General features: G+C 57.1%; 1 protein-coding gene across 1 annotated transcript; it reads right to left on the bottom strand.

The window, feature by feature from the left end:
- Positions 1–689: 689 nt before the first annotated feature.
- PERM1 (PPARGC1 and ESRR induced regulator, muscle 1) lies at positions 690–7,063 on the bottom strand. The gene is made up of 6 exons (XM_027882446.1): positions 6,982–7,063; positions 5,967–6,352; positions 5,060–5,915; positions 3,983–4,606; positions 2,944–3,060; positions 690–1,136 (listed from the first exon to the last, which is right to left on the bottom strand). The coding sequence occupies exons 2-6, from the start codon at positions 6,348–6,350 to the stop codon at positions 1,057–1,059; spliced, it is 2,061 nt and encodes a 686-aa protein (XP_027738247.1). The 5' UTR covers positions 6,351–6,352; positions 6,982–7,063; the 3' UTR covers positions 690–1,056.
- Positions 7,064–12,380: the final 5,317 nt, after the last annotated feature.

Here is a 12,380-nt window from a genome sequence, read left to right as displayed (position 1 = left end):
CCCCCTCGAGCCCTCCCCAGCCCCCCCAGGTTACAGACTCAGCCACAGCACCCCCTCACCCCACACCTGCCCCAGCCAACTTTATCCTTCTAGGGTGGGAGGCAGAAGAGGGAACAAATCATATATCCAGACCCTTCATGAGGTTTGGGCAGAGCCAAACATGTACATGTACTTCTTCCTCCTCTCCAACATGCTCCTGTCCTCCTCAGGGCTCTCCCCTGAGCTCAGCCCCTCTCTCTGCTGCCCCTTTCCATGTTGTGCATCTCCTGCAGGACCCTTCCCCTGGCCCTGGCTGTGTGACCCCTGTCCATCCTCTGCCTACGTGTTTGGGATGTTGCCCGGGTGCTCCTCGCCCACAGGGACGGACGTGGCTCTGGCTCAGCAGGGCTGAGGTGGCTACATGCAACAGAAACCTTATCTCAGCCTCCTGCACTGTTACACTGAACTGTGACTTCTTGGAGTGAAATCCAGGAGGATGAGTCCTCCTGCAGTGAGCCAAACCAGTCATGGGAGCCCTGGGCTCTGCCAAGAGAGCGGCCCCTCCGTCCTCCTCTAGCTGCTGCCCAGCCAGCATATGCTTAGCCAAGCCCCATGTTTGGACAGACAGCTCTTCCCAAAGCTCTCTGCACTCTTCCTTCACAGATATCCCAGCTCTTTCACACGAATGAAGCACTTTCCTGGTTTCCCTCCACCACGTCCATGCCTGCCTTTGCCACCAGGTGACCTCAGCAAGGAGGAGGGATGAGCAGTGCCCTGGGACAGACACTGGCTGCTCCTAGGGAGTGTCCCAGGAGAGTGCAAGGAAAGACACCAGAGCCAGCCCAGGCTGGGCTCCCCTTTTCTCCAGTACAGGTACCGACTGCCTACCGTGCCATAAACTCCTGTCACCGGAAGGATCCTGCTTCCCGTGATGTCCTGTCCCGTGTAGGGATGGGTCCAAGAGAAGTCGTGGTGCTGGGATCCAGGCTTCTCACACTGTCCAAGAACAAAGTCCGCAGTCTCTGCCCTCCACCGTGCCCACCTGTCCCCAGGAAGCACCTCTAGTGTGAGCTGAGCCTAAGTCCGGGGGTGTCCTTCTCTGACCTGCCTCCGGAAGTAGCGGATGGCAGAGAGTGTGCCAAAACTTGCCAGGAACACTGGAAAAGAGCCCAACACATTTCCACAGTTAGTCTGGGTGCTTCTTCCCAACCTAAAGGTCTTTTTTTTTTTTTTCCAGATCTGTAGATTACACGCTTGGCTCACCCTGCTCCCTGGGACATTGAGGGGTCACTCCCCTCCCTTCCCCACTCCCCTCCTGCCTTTGCTTTTCATCCCCTCCACGCTGAATTTATTCCCAGTGCATTCCCAGCCACCCATGGCCTATCTGCCCACATCTAGTGCTTTAGTTTGGGCACATGGATCACACCACCATTCCACAGCAAACAGCTTTTTTTCAAGGACAGCACTAAACAGGCTCCATGTGTGGGGCAGGGATGTGCACTGGTTGGATACACACGTTCAGGTGGAGATTTAATGGATGGGTTGGATATACAGTTTTAATCCTGGATGAGGAAGACACAGTAGAAAATCTCACCAGGGCTTCAGGACTGTCCCTTCATTTTCTACTTCTGTTTGGACTGTGAAGATGACAGAAAAATACCATTTTGTGGATTATCTGTGGATTTTCTGATCCCAGCCAAAAGCAGAAAATATCCAAACAAAAAAAATGTAGAGATATAACAAACAACTAATGGGGATTATACACAGAATCAAGCTTTTCTCTGTACTGTCAGCCAATGTTTTTAGCTTGGTTTATAAGAGAGGTTAAATTCCCAAGCAAAACTGGGAATCCAAGCCACGCCTTTGGAGTTCCCAGTTTAAATTCAGACTTGATTTTTACTTATGTGTTAGAGGGACATAAACAGAGGAATTCAACTGGAACATAGAAAGCCTAAAGAGAATGGCTTGTCCAGGACTAGATGGAACTGCCTCCCATCTCCCCTCCTCAGCAGGGTTATGTGATCCCCAGGGCATGAGGACCCGTATCCCGCTTTTCTCACCTCCCTGAGGCCACGTCCACCATCCCAATACCCAGAAGACAAGGAGGAGCAGGCCAAAAGCTCCTTGTGATGATGGCACTGAGCAGCCTTAGCTAATGAGCTATTCTCAGCCCAGGGTGTCAGCTTCCTGTGTGACCTTAGTGGGGAACATTCCTCTCCTGGACAAGCAGCAGGAAGCCTTGTTCCCTGCATCTCAGCCCATGGAAAGGGCTCTCCAGGGCTGGACCCTGCACTCAGCTGCTCCATCCAGGGTGGGAATGATGGCAATGCTGCTCTCATTGCCCCATCCCCTGCTCATCCAGCCACCTGCACTCCCAGGGGGCTCAGCAAATATGTGATTCCTGAGCTTCCTCTCTTCCCAGCTATCCCAAAGCTGTGATTGGAGAGGAGAGGATCCAACAGAGCTCCGTTTACCTGCAGGACTCAGTGCACCAGGATGACACTTCAGCTAAGCTGTATTTAGAAAGAAGATTATATCTTCATAGCACATTAGAAAAAACACATGCATTTGCTCCAGAGGAGATGAGGGAGCCTAAACCTGCACACTCCAGGTCCTGATTCTGCTGCTAGCCAGCATGGGTCCTAAGGAAGCCTCTCTTCTCCTGGCAAACTGTTCTTGTCCCTGTCAGCAGCAGGGCCAAGGCTGGGGATAGACTTGTCCGACAGCTCAGCTCCTGTCAGCAGCCACTTAGTGTGGGGAAAGCACAATGTAAACGAGCAGGAGCCGGGACTGCCACTCCATAAGAGAGGCAAGGCATTAAAAGCACACTTTGGAAAAGCAGGGAGGTGACTGCGCTTTCCCACAGGCAGCAGTAGGTGTATCAGCAGCCCTGCCTTTGTCCCTGCCGAGTCTTCCATGAAGTCATTCCCACCCTTTTCCCGCCGGGCCGGGCACTGTACGTACTGGTCTTCCAGGCATCCGGAGCCTGCAGGTCAGATGTCTTCACTGCCCAGGACGCAAAGGCACAGAAGACCAGGCACATGTCTTTGTGGGTCAGCACCCGCGGATCCTCTGCCGTCCCTGCCAGGAGAGGAGCACGAGGTTTGGGGTTTTATGCCACCTCCTCTGTCCCAGCTCCCCCATCCCTCTGGGACACGAGTCCCTCGCGCTCCCAGGGAGTCACATCCTTGTCACACATTTTCCCTCCCAGATGACATTTTTATCAGCGTTTGTCGAGTCAAACGTGTCTATTTAGGACTCAGTTATGTTCCCTAAAGTTGAGGGGCGCGTTTTTCACCCCTCTCAGTTTTATACTTTGTTGAAGACCCTGAGGTAAATGTTTGTTAATGCCACCCCAGGACCTCTGGCTGCCTCACACCTCCCTGTGTGCCTTCCCAGCGCAGTGTGGTGGCTGGAAGTGGGTCTGGGGAGTAGATTTAGCAGAAAGTGATTCCTGGGGACCTCTGGGCCAGGCCCCCTTCCTGCCAGACAGTGCCCCAAAGGCACACACTGCTCTAGGACAACACCTATTCCCCTGGGAAGCACCAGTGCTCAGCATCTCACTGATCCCACCCCACCCCCACATCCTGCTAAGTCCAGGGATGGGGACATCCCTGAGTGCTCTACGTTTCCTCCCCTGCTGCATTTCCAGCCTGGAACAACTCCATGCTGTAAGAGTAGGTTATTTTTTGCTCCCATGTTTATTTGATCAGGCTTTTAATTAAAACTGACTTACTTATTATCTGTGACCACGGCAAAGGGGGCTTTTCTCTGTGCAAACCGACTGGAAGCTCTATTTTGAGGCACCCTTTGGGATGACTCACTCATTGTTTGGGTTTAATATTAACCACGAGGCCCTGTGGCTCCAAGCATCATATAAGCTTTAAGACAAACACACTGGGCTGTCCTCGTGGGTCAAACTTCTCTCCCTTTATTCCTGTTTCTCTTACTTGCCTCCAGGAACAGGTAAGAGAAACAGGAATAAAGGGATAACGTGCTTTACCTGTCAGTGCAAGGGCCATGTCCTCACCCTCCAGCCACACCTGGCCTCTTCCAGGGGGAGCCAGTGGGACCAGGGCGAACTTCTCTCCGGATCCTCTCGGCACCAGAGCCTGGGAGGCTGGGGCTTCTCCTCTGGCAGGGTGTCTTTGCCTTTGCAGGAAGGACTTCAGAGCCCCCACAGCTCTCTTCACCTCGGAGGCTGGAGCGATTGAGAAAATCCCTCTCCAGCCCGTCCTGTTCCTCGGTCTCTCTGGGAAGAGGTGTTCACACACCTCAGGGACCGAGATAATCACAGTGTCCCTGACTGGAGCTGAGCTGGGATCCTCATTCTGCAGCCCAGTGTGGTCCAAGCTGCCGAACTTCTTCCTTTTCCTCTCTTTACCTTTGGCTTTTTTCCTTTTACCTTCTGGTTCGTTGAAAAAATACTCATAGAGTTCAGGCCAGGATATTTCCCTTTGCAAGGGTGATCTCCGCCCCTCCACTGAGCTCCCCAGCTCTTCTTCCTCCTCTTGGGAATCACAGAACAAATAGTCATACATCTCAGGCCAGGTCACATCCAGGGTGTTTGACCTCGCAGAAGCCCCATCTGCAAAGCACGGGGGGCTCAGCTTCCTGGGGGGCTCAGGGCCAGGTTCCCAAGGGATCTCAGGGGTGGCAATCCTGGGGATCCCAGCTGCAGTCTTCCTAGGGATCTCAATAGCAGGAGACCTGGGGATCCCAGTTGAAGGCTTCCTGGGAATCTCAGGGGCAGGCTCCCAAGGGATTTCAATTGAAGGAACCACGGGGATGTCTGAGGGCTTGCTGGGGATCTCAGCTGCAGGAAACTCAGGGATCCCAAATGCAGGGACTCCAGGAATCTCAAATGCAGGAGCTCCAGGAATCTCAAATGCAGGAGCTCCAGGAATCTCAACTGCAGGAGCTCCAGGAATCTCAACTGCAGGAGCTCCAGGAATCTCAACTGCAGGAGCTCCAGGGATCTCAACTGCAGGAACCCTAGGGATCTCAACTGCAGGAACCCTGGGATTCTCAACTGCAGGAACCCTGGGATTCTCAACTGCAGGCTCCCTGAGGATCCCAGCTGCAGGATCCCCACAAGTTCCCTCAGCAGCATCCCCTCCAAAAGCTGCCACGTTCTTGGCTTGGAGAGGCTTCCCTGGCATCTCCTGGCACATCTCTCCCGAAGGAGCCACGGCTCCGTTGTCGGGGATCGCTGGTGCACTGTCACGTAAGCCCAAGCCACCGGCCTGCCCTGCCTTTGAGGGCTTGGTGGCCTTTGTCTTCCCCGGGGACTGTGCCCCTGGCTCCTTCCCCTTCTGCCTCGGGGGAGCACTCCCAGCTGGATCACCCTCATCCACGCCAGAGCCGGGCACCGGCTGCTTGGCCTCCGCCGCCTCCTCGCTGCCCAGCCTCACCAAAGCCGCCTTGGCCGCCTTCTCCTTCCCTTTGCTCTTCCGAGAGGACACTGGTGAGCTCGGAGGTGCCTTCCCGGGTCCCTGTGTGGCCCCCTGAGCCGCAGCCCCCCCCGGGTCCCCCTCGGCAGCGCCGGCTCCCCGCTGCTGCTTGCGGCTCTTCTTCTGCTGCCCCGGCACCTTGGGCCTCACCACGCTGGGGGACCCGGCCGGGGAGCTCTGCTCGGGCCCCGCTCTCTCCCCGCTCGCCTCCTCCTGTGCAGCCCCCAGGGACGGGATGGGAGCGTCACACGGGGGTCCTCGAGGCCTGGGCTCCGAGTGGGAGGCGCTGGGATGCCTTTTCCTGGCAGGGGGTGCCGGTGAACCGCCATGGGGCTGTCCCCCTGCCGCGTCCCCTGCCTGCTGAGGAGTGCTTGGAGTGCTGGGGGGCTCCATGGCTCGGCTGCCTCCGGCTGCTCCTTTCTCCGATGCCGCTGCTTCACCTGCTGCGTCCTGCCCTGGGTTGCCCTGGGCTGTGCCCCCAGCCTGGCCGGCCAGGGGGGCTGCAGGGGGCCGGGGGGGCTGCCTCCTCTGTGCGCTGGGCATGGCAGGGGGGGCCGGGCAGCCGGGCTCGTTGCTCTCGCACAGGAACCTGCCGACCGAGCCCAGCTCCGCTTCGTCCTCGCTGCCCGACAGCAGCTCCGCCGGGGCGAGGTGCCCACCGGCCTGCCAGCGCAGGGGGGTGTCTCCGGGCACCCCACGTGGGGCAGAGCTCCCCGTGCCAGGCGCTGGCTCGCTGCCCTCCCTGGCTGGGATCAGCCTGTCGGGGCTGGCGTGGCCGTCCCCTTGCTCAATGTCACTGAGGCACTGCTCCTCGGCCGTGGCCAGCGAGGCCGGGGCGAGGTTGCACTCCTCCGAGGCCAAGAAGAACTCAGCCCATTCCCTGTCGTTCAGCTGGATGCTGTACTCGAAGTTATCCATGCCTGCAGCGAGAAAGCAAAGGGGAGGGGGGGTGGGAGAGATGGGGGCATGAGGGGGCGGCACCAGTGCTGGCAGACGTAGGCGAGGTGTGTGCCCCTAATCCTGTCCCCACGGGTTCCTTCCCTGCCAGCTGCATTCACTCCTCCTCACTTCATCCTCCCTTCTTTCCAGCTGAAATTCCAGCTCCTGGCAGGCTCAGCAGGATGGGGATGGCTGTGCTGGACCATAACCCAGCCAGCAGTGAGAGAGACACTGCTACCTCCCTCTGGTCCCTTCTGCCTCTGCTCCCCAAGCACAGAAGCACAGAAGGGTTGGGATTCTCTCCACAGCTGCACAGAGGGTTTGGGATTCTCTCCCTAGCAGCACAGCAGCATCACACCTCACACATCCCTTTCCTGCTCCTCTTGCCAACAACCCCCTTCAAAAACTGTGGGATTTCTGTTCTTGAGCGTTCCTGCTGCCACAGCATCATGCATGAGGGGAGCACGAAGCACACTCCAAACAGGACATTCCAGCAAGCCACAGCAGCTCCTTCCATAGCCGTGGCCCCGGGGAGGGAGTTGCAACAGAGCCCAAAACCGTGGGGATCCAGCAGCAGAAGCAGCAGAGAGATCACAGAGCTGAATCCTACCTGTACCCCAACCTAAGGCGGGGATGGAGCCATTCAAAGAGCCACGCAGGAAAATCCTCCCGGCACAACATGATGCCGTACCCTTGACGGGGGCAGAGAGCTCGGCTCCAGCACAGATCCATTCAGGGGCTAAAAATAGACCCCCCCCCCTCCCTCCCCAGCGTGTCACTTGAGAGCCGAGTGCGGTGGGTTCAGAGAGGGCAGGCCCATATATAGAAGCTGGTGGGGGAGATGTCAGGGCATCAGCCAATGTGTGGCCTGTCCCACAGCCACGTTTGGGGGCCCTGGGACCACTCCTGATGCCCACTGCTCCCTTCTGCCCTCAGCCTGGCATCGCTCCGTGGGATGGCCAACAGAGAGGGGGCAAAGGCCACGGAGCTCACACCTTTCCTCACATGACAAAGTGGGACACCTGGATGGCAGTGACTGTCCTTTTTCCCACACACACCCACCTTTTGCCTCAGTCATCATTTCCAAGGTGACAAAGGCACGCCTCAGGGCATGGTTCACCTCCTGAGAGCGCTCCCAGGGCACTTCGTGCCAGCCTACTGCAGAGTGACATCAAAAGATCACAGCCACCGTCACGGTCTTGTGACAAACCTTGCAGGGTGCATGTGGCAGCCGTCCCAGCCTGCCCAGGGACACCTGGTCCATGTGCTGGAGGGAGCCTGGGGCTGGAGGCTCTGGGTGAGCCTGGCACGAGGGAGTTACTGGCCGAGGGTGGCCTGGCAGATCAGCAACCAGAGCCAGAAATAGCCCTCGGCTCCCACGAGCCCCGGAGCTGCCTCCCACCACATGCCCTCCCTGTCCCAGGGGCCAGAAATAGCTGCCCTGAAGTAGCTGCTGCAGGACAGTGGCTGTGAGCGTGAGCCCCAGTCCAGCTCCACGAGCTGGTGCCCCAAGGGGGACCAGCACTGCCCCGAGGCTCCAGTCACTCCTTCTGTCACCAGGATGCTGCAGCCCCCACAGCTGGAGACGGCCAGTGGCGTAGATGCTGTGGGAGGTGAAAGGGACCCACGTGCTCTGCATCCACTTTGGGGGTCCTGCAGATGCTACACGAGCCAAGAGGGACCCACATGCTCTGCATCCACCTCAGGGTCCTCATCAGGGCTCGGGTGCTGGCCATGCCACAGTGCACATTCCAGGGAGCTGGGGACCAGCTGGGTTGATCCAACTGGGAGGAGGGAACCTCCCGCCCTGCCCTGCCAGCCCTGCCAGCCCCGGCCATCCCGCGGGATGGAAGCTCCCCGTCGTGGCTGCCGCCTCACACTGCACAGCCCGGCAGCGAGCCAGGAGGGCCCAGCCCACCAGCAGCTGGAATCAAGGGGTAAATATTGCCTAGGACACGCTTCCCTTCTCCCTGCTCCAGGCTGACGCACGCAGGGAGCTTGTCCAGCCGGGAAAATATGGAAGGAAAGAGGTCTGCTGCCTTCCCATCCTATCTCATGTCTGATCTGGCTACACCCTTCTCCCCCTGACACAACTCCCAGACGCAGAAGGGAAACCAACTGGCTTCCTTTTCTTGGCTGCAGTCGACTTCCTTCCCTTTGAGCCCAGCAGCCAGGGTTAGTCAGAGAAACCTTTAAACTCAGCCTCGCAAACCGCAGCAGAGAACATGAAAGGGGCAGAGGCAGCGAGACGGAACTGGGAGCCAGCGGCTGCGTTATCAGCGTCACATTGCGAACCCAGCGCCGGGGCAGCCGCACAGCAAACCCCGCAGGAACTGCACACACCCCGCCACACGGCCCACCCCGGGCCCCCCCCAGACACAAACAAATCCCGCTGTTTATTTAGCTGTCCCAGGGCGAAGCCGTCCTTGGGGAAACGACACATCTGCCGCCGCTTCCCTGCCTTCCTCCTTTGGGGGATGACAGCCCAGCGTGGCCTTCAAGGGCATGGCACCCTGCCCCGAGCCTCAGAGGTGGCAGAGGGGCATGGTGCTGCCTGCCAAGGACATCCAGCAGTGGCAGCCCGGACAGCCCGGCTCCGATTTCCTTCTGGCACGTGGTGTCTCTCTGGGATACCTGGCTCCAACTCTCCCGAGGAGGTGGTGCCAGATGCTGGGATGCCACGGGGCTTGCTCCAGCACCATCCAGTGGATGGCACCTGCCGCGGGCAGAGCCAGGAGGGCACAGCCTCCCAGCGCCTCTTCCCAGCACCTGCAGGATGGACGCTGTGGTATTAAGGACATCATATAAATAACTAATGTCGATGTGTAATAAGAGATGGGCCTGAAATAAAGCAGCAGATGAGGCCCCTCTCTCTGCCTCGTGGCACAGGGCACAGCGTGGGAGAAAGAGCCAGGATCAAGGGCATGGAAATGGGGCCTAGGGAGGAAAACCAGGAGGGACACGGAGGGTTCTTCCTTTGGGATAAAGACCCGTTCTGTGGTTTCAAGCTCCACATTTGTTACTCCAAGTGTAAAGGGGTTTTGACTGCTGGGAAAGGAGCTTTCAGAGCTTTACAGAATAATACTCTGAGATAACCAATTTCCTATCCAGGAAACTCCATTTGGGAAAATTCCACCTCCATACAGCTCTTAAAACCAGCACTAAAACATCACGAGTATGGGGGTTTGGCTGAATTCGCTGTGAGACAACACAGACAGTGCAGAGAAATGTGGCTTTGATTATGAAGATGTCCTCCCTGCCCTGATCTACACCCATCACATGCTGTGTGTGAGGGGAGGAAGAGAGACGAGTTTGTAGGAAAAGCAATGGAAAAAAAATAAAAGCATAATGGAAAAAGAAATGTGTCCACAGCTTCAGGAGCAAGACAGCGTTGGCCCTTGCTGCTTCCCACTGCCCAGGACAGAGTCTGTGGTTATTTTCTCATGCCTTCTCCTGTGTTGTTTGGATCATCCTTCAGCCTCGGTCACTGATAGTGCCTGGCCTTGTCTGCTCGTCTCTGGCTGGGCTCTGGACTCTGGTCCTCTGCTCTCGCAGCACCATAAATCTTGTGATCTCCCCCTGATCTGATGCATTTCCTCCCTTCCATAAATTCCTGTGAGGTACAAACTGTGTCACACGGCTAGCTCGGTCCTTGGATTAGGGAAAGCTGAGCTGCTCAGGTGCAGCTCTGACCTTGCACCCTCACCCGCCACCAGACCTCCCTCGAGACAAGGGAGGGAGCAGACATGGAATTCCGATCTCTCCCGGGGGAAGCCTGGGAGGAGCAGCTCCTCCACGCTGAGGAAGGGGTTAACTCTGCACTGAAACTCAAAGTGCAAGGAAGCTGTAACCACCAGGCTGGTTTTGCTGGTTTGGGGGCCGGTGAGCAGGAATTATCACCCCCAAACCATAAGGCTCTCCGAGTTGTTTTTGCCCAAACCCTTTAACTATTTTGGTGGATTTTTTTTTTTTTTTTTTTGCCTGAAACTCACTCCCCAGGCTCTCTTAAAATTCAAGCCCATGCTTCCCGAGCCGCCAGCAGCAGGCTCACGCAAAGGTCAGCCTCTGCTGACTTGAAACTCAGCCCGCACTAGCCTGAAACTCTGCCAAGCTCTTCCAAAAGCTCGTATCCTGGCCGGAGTTTCGGGTTGCTAATCCAAGTCTCACCGGGTTTCAGATTTCTCTGCAAGCTTTGGCTTTGCTCTACACAAGAATAGCTCCGGGCGACATCCACGCTGTGCTGGCGGGGACCCTTCCAGCCCCAGGGGCAGGGGTGGCAGTTCCAGCGCCAGGAGAGCAGGGTAAACAGGGCAGGCAGCTGCCTCAGGGGCACGTGGATGGGCTCAGCATCCCTAATCCTGGATGCACCACCCCTGGGGGACAGGTTCTGCAAGGAACTCTGCCTCTCTGCAGGAGCTGCTGGCCAGGGGCTGTGGGACACTGTCACCTGCCCCAGAGCTGTGCCCAGAGCCTGTCAGGAATTGCTGCAGCCACAGGGCTGCAGAGATGTTGCCCAGAGAAGCTGTGGCTGCCCCATCCCTATAAAGTGTCCAAGGCCAGGCCTGGAGCAACCTGGGCTAGTGGAAGGTGTCCCTGCCCCGTGGCAGGGGGTTGGAACTGGATGAGCTTTAATGTCCCTTCCAGCCCAAACCATTCCAAGATTCCATGACTGTAGGTGCTCCCTTGGCAGCAGCTCTTTCATTGCCAGAGGACAGGCAAGACCTAAATCACCACAAAACTCACCAGTGCAAAGCCACCCCAGCACTTTGTCTCAAACCAAAGTGCAGCACAGTGACAGCAGCCCAGTGCATGGTCTGGGTGGCTGTGCTGCTCCCGGCTTGGGGACAGCAGCTGTGAGGCCAGGGGACAGCTGTCATGTCACAGCCACCTCGCTTTCCACATTGCTCACTGGTGTGAGAGACAAGCTCTCTGCAAGTCATACCCATGCAGAGAGATCTATTCTATTGTATTTTTCTACATATATAAGTCCTGAAAAGAGGCTGCTGGGCTGAATTTCCAACTCACAGGACTCAGATTTACCCCTGAACCCAACGGGATCGGTGTTTTACCTGAGGACTCATTTTCCCTGCCGTTTCCACTAGATGTCACTTACAGCCACAGAGTTAGCAGTTTCCCCGGATTTTTAACCTCCTCTGTGGAGGTTAAAATTCTACAGAGCAGGTCTGTGATAATCCCAAAAAGGGGTCTTAGGTGTCCAGGGCATTAGGGCTGTGATGGTAACTAGAGCAGTCAGGATTGCAGGCTGCAGGGGAGGGGGGTGTAGGGGGAGCTGAGAGCATCCCATCCAGCTGGTGTGGTGCCTCCAGGGGAAGGGAAAATCCGTGTTCCATGAGGCTGGAGGAGCAGGGTCTTTGCTAACACCGACTTGAGCAGCACGTTGGGAGTCTCTGCAGCAAGGCTGTCGTGCCCTGTGCTGGAACATTAGATGTTCAGTGATCCACGCAGGTAGGTCACCAGCTGCCACGTGTGGGTGTCCAAATCTCTGAGCCAGCTGAGGGTGTTGCTCAAACACTTCTTGAGCTCTGGCTGCCTTGGGGCTGTGACCACTGCCCTGGGGAGCCTGTTCAGTGCCCCACCACCCTCTGGGTGAGGAACACTTCCCTAATTTCCAACCCAACCCTTCCCCTGACAGAGCTTCATGCTGTTCCTGTCACTGGTCACCAGAAAGATCAGTGCCTGCCCCTCATGAGGAAGGTGTGGGCTGAAATGAGGCCTCAAAGGAGGGTGTGTTGGTGTCCTGGGCCACCTCTTTGGTGTCCTTCCTCTTCCTCTCCTGCACCCAACACGATGTGAGGGAGAGAGGCTGCTTTGGGGTGGAGCAGTGGAGGGGAAGGCAGCAGTGGCTGACACTGGCCCTCGGGAGCAAGAGAGAACTCCAGGATGAGACGTGGGAAAGGGAGAAGGACCTGAGACTTCCTGACAGAGTGTCAACTTGGGGAAGTTCTCCCCTCCCTGTTCTGGCTGTGGGCCTGGAAAGGGCAACGGTAG

This window comes from Empidonax traillii, unplaced genomic scaffold (assembly GCF_003031625.1).
Source record: "Empidonax traillii isolate 1590-97213 ecotype Southwest subspecies unplaced genomic scaffold, ASM303162v1 scaffold106:size2091409, whole genome shotgun sequence".
Lineage (NCBI taxonomy): Eukaryota > Metazoa > Chordata > Aves > Passeriformes > Tyrannidae > Empidonax > Empidonax traillii.
The sequence above is the reverse complement of the archived record's forward strand: the minus strand, read 5'-3'. Positions and strand labels throughout refer to the sequence as shown.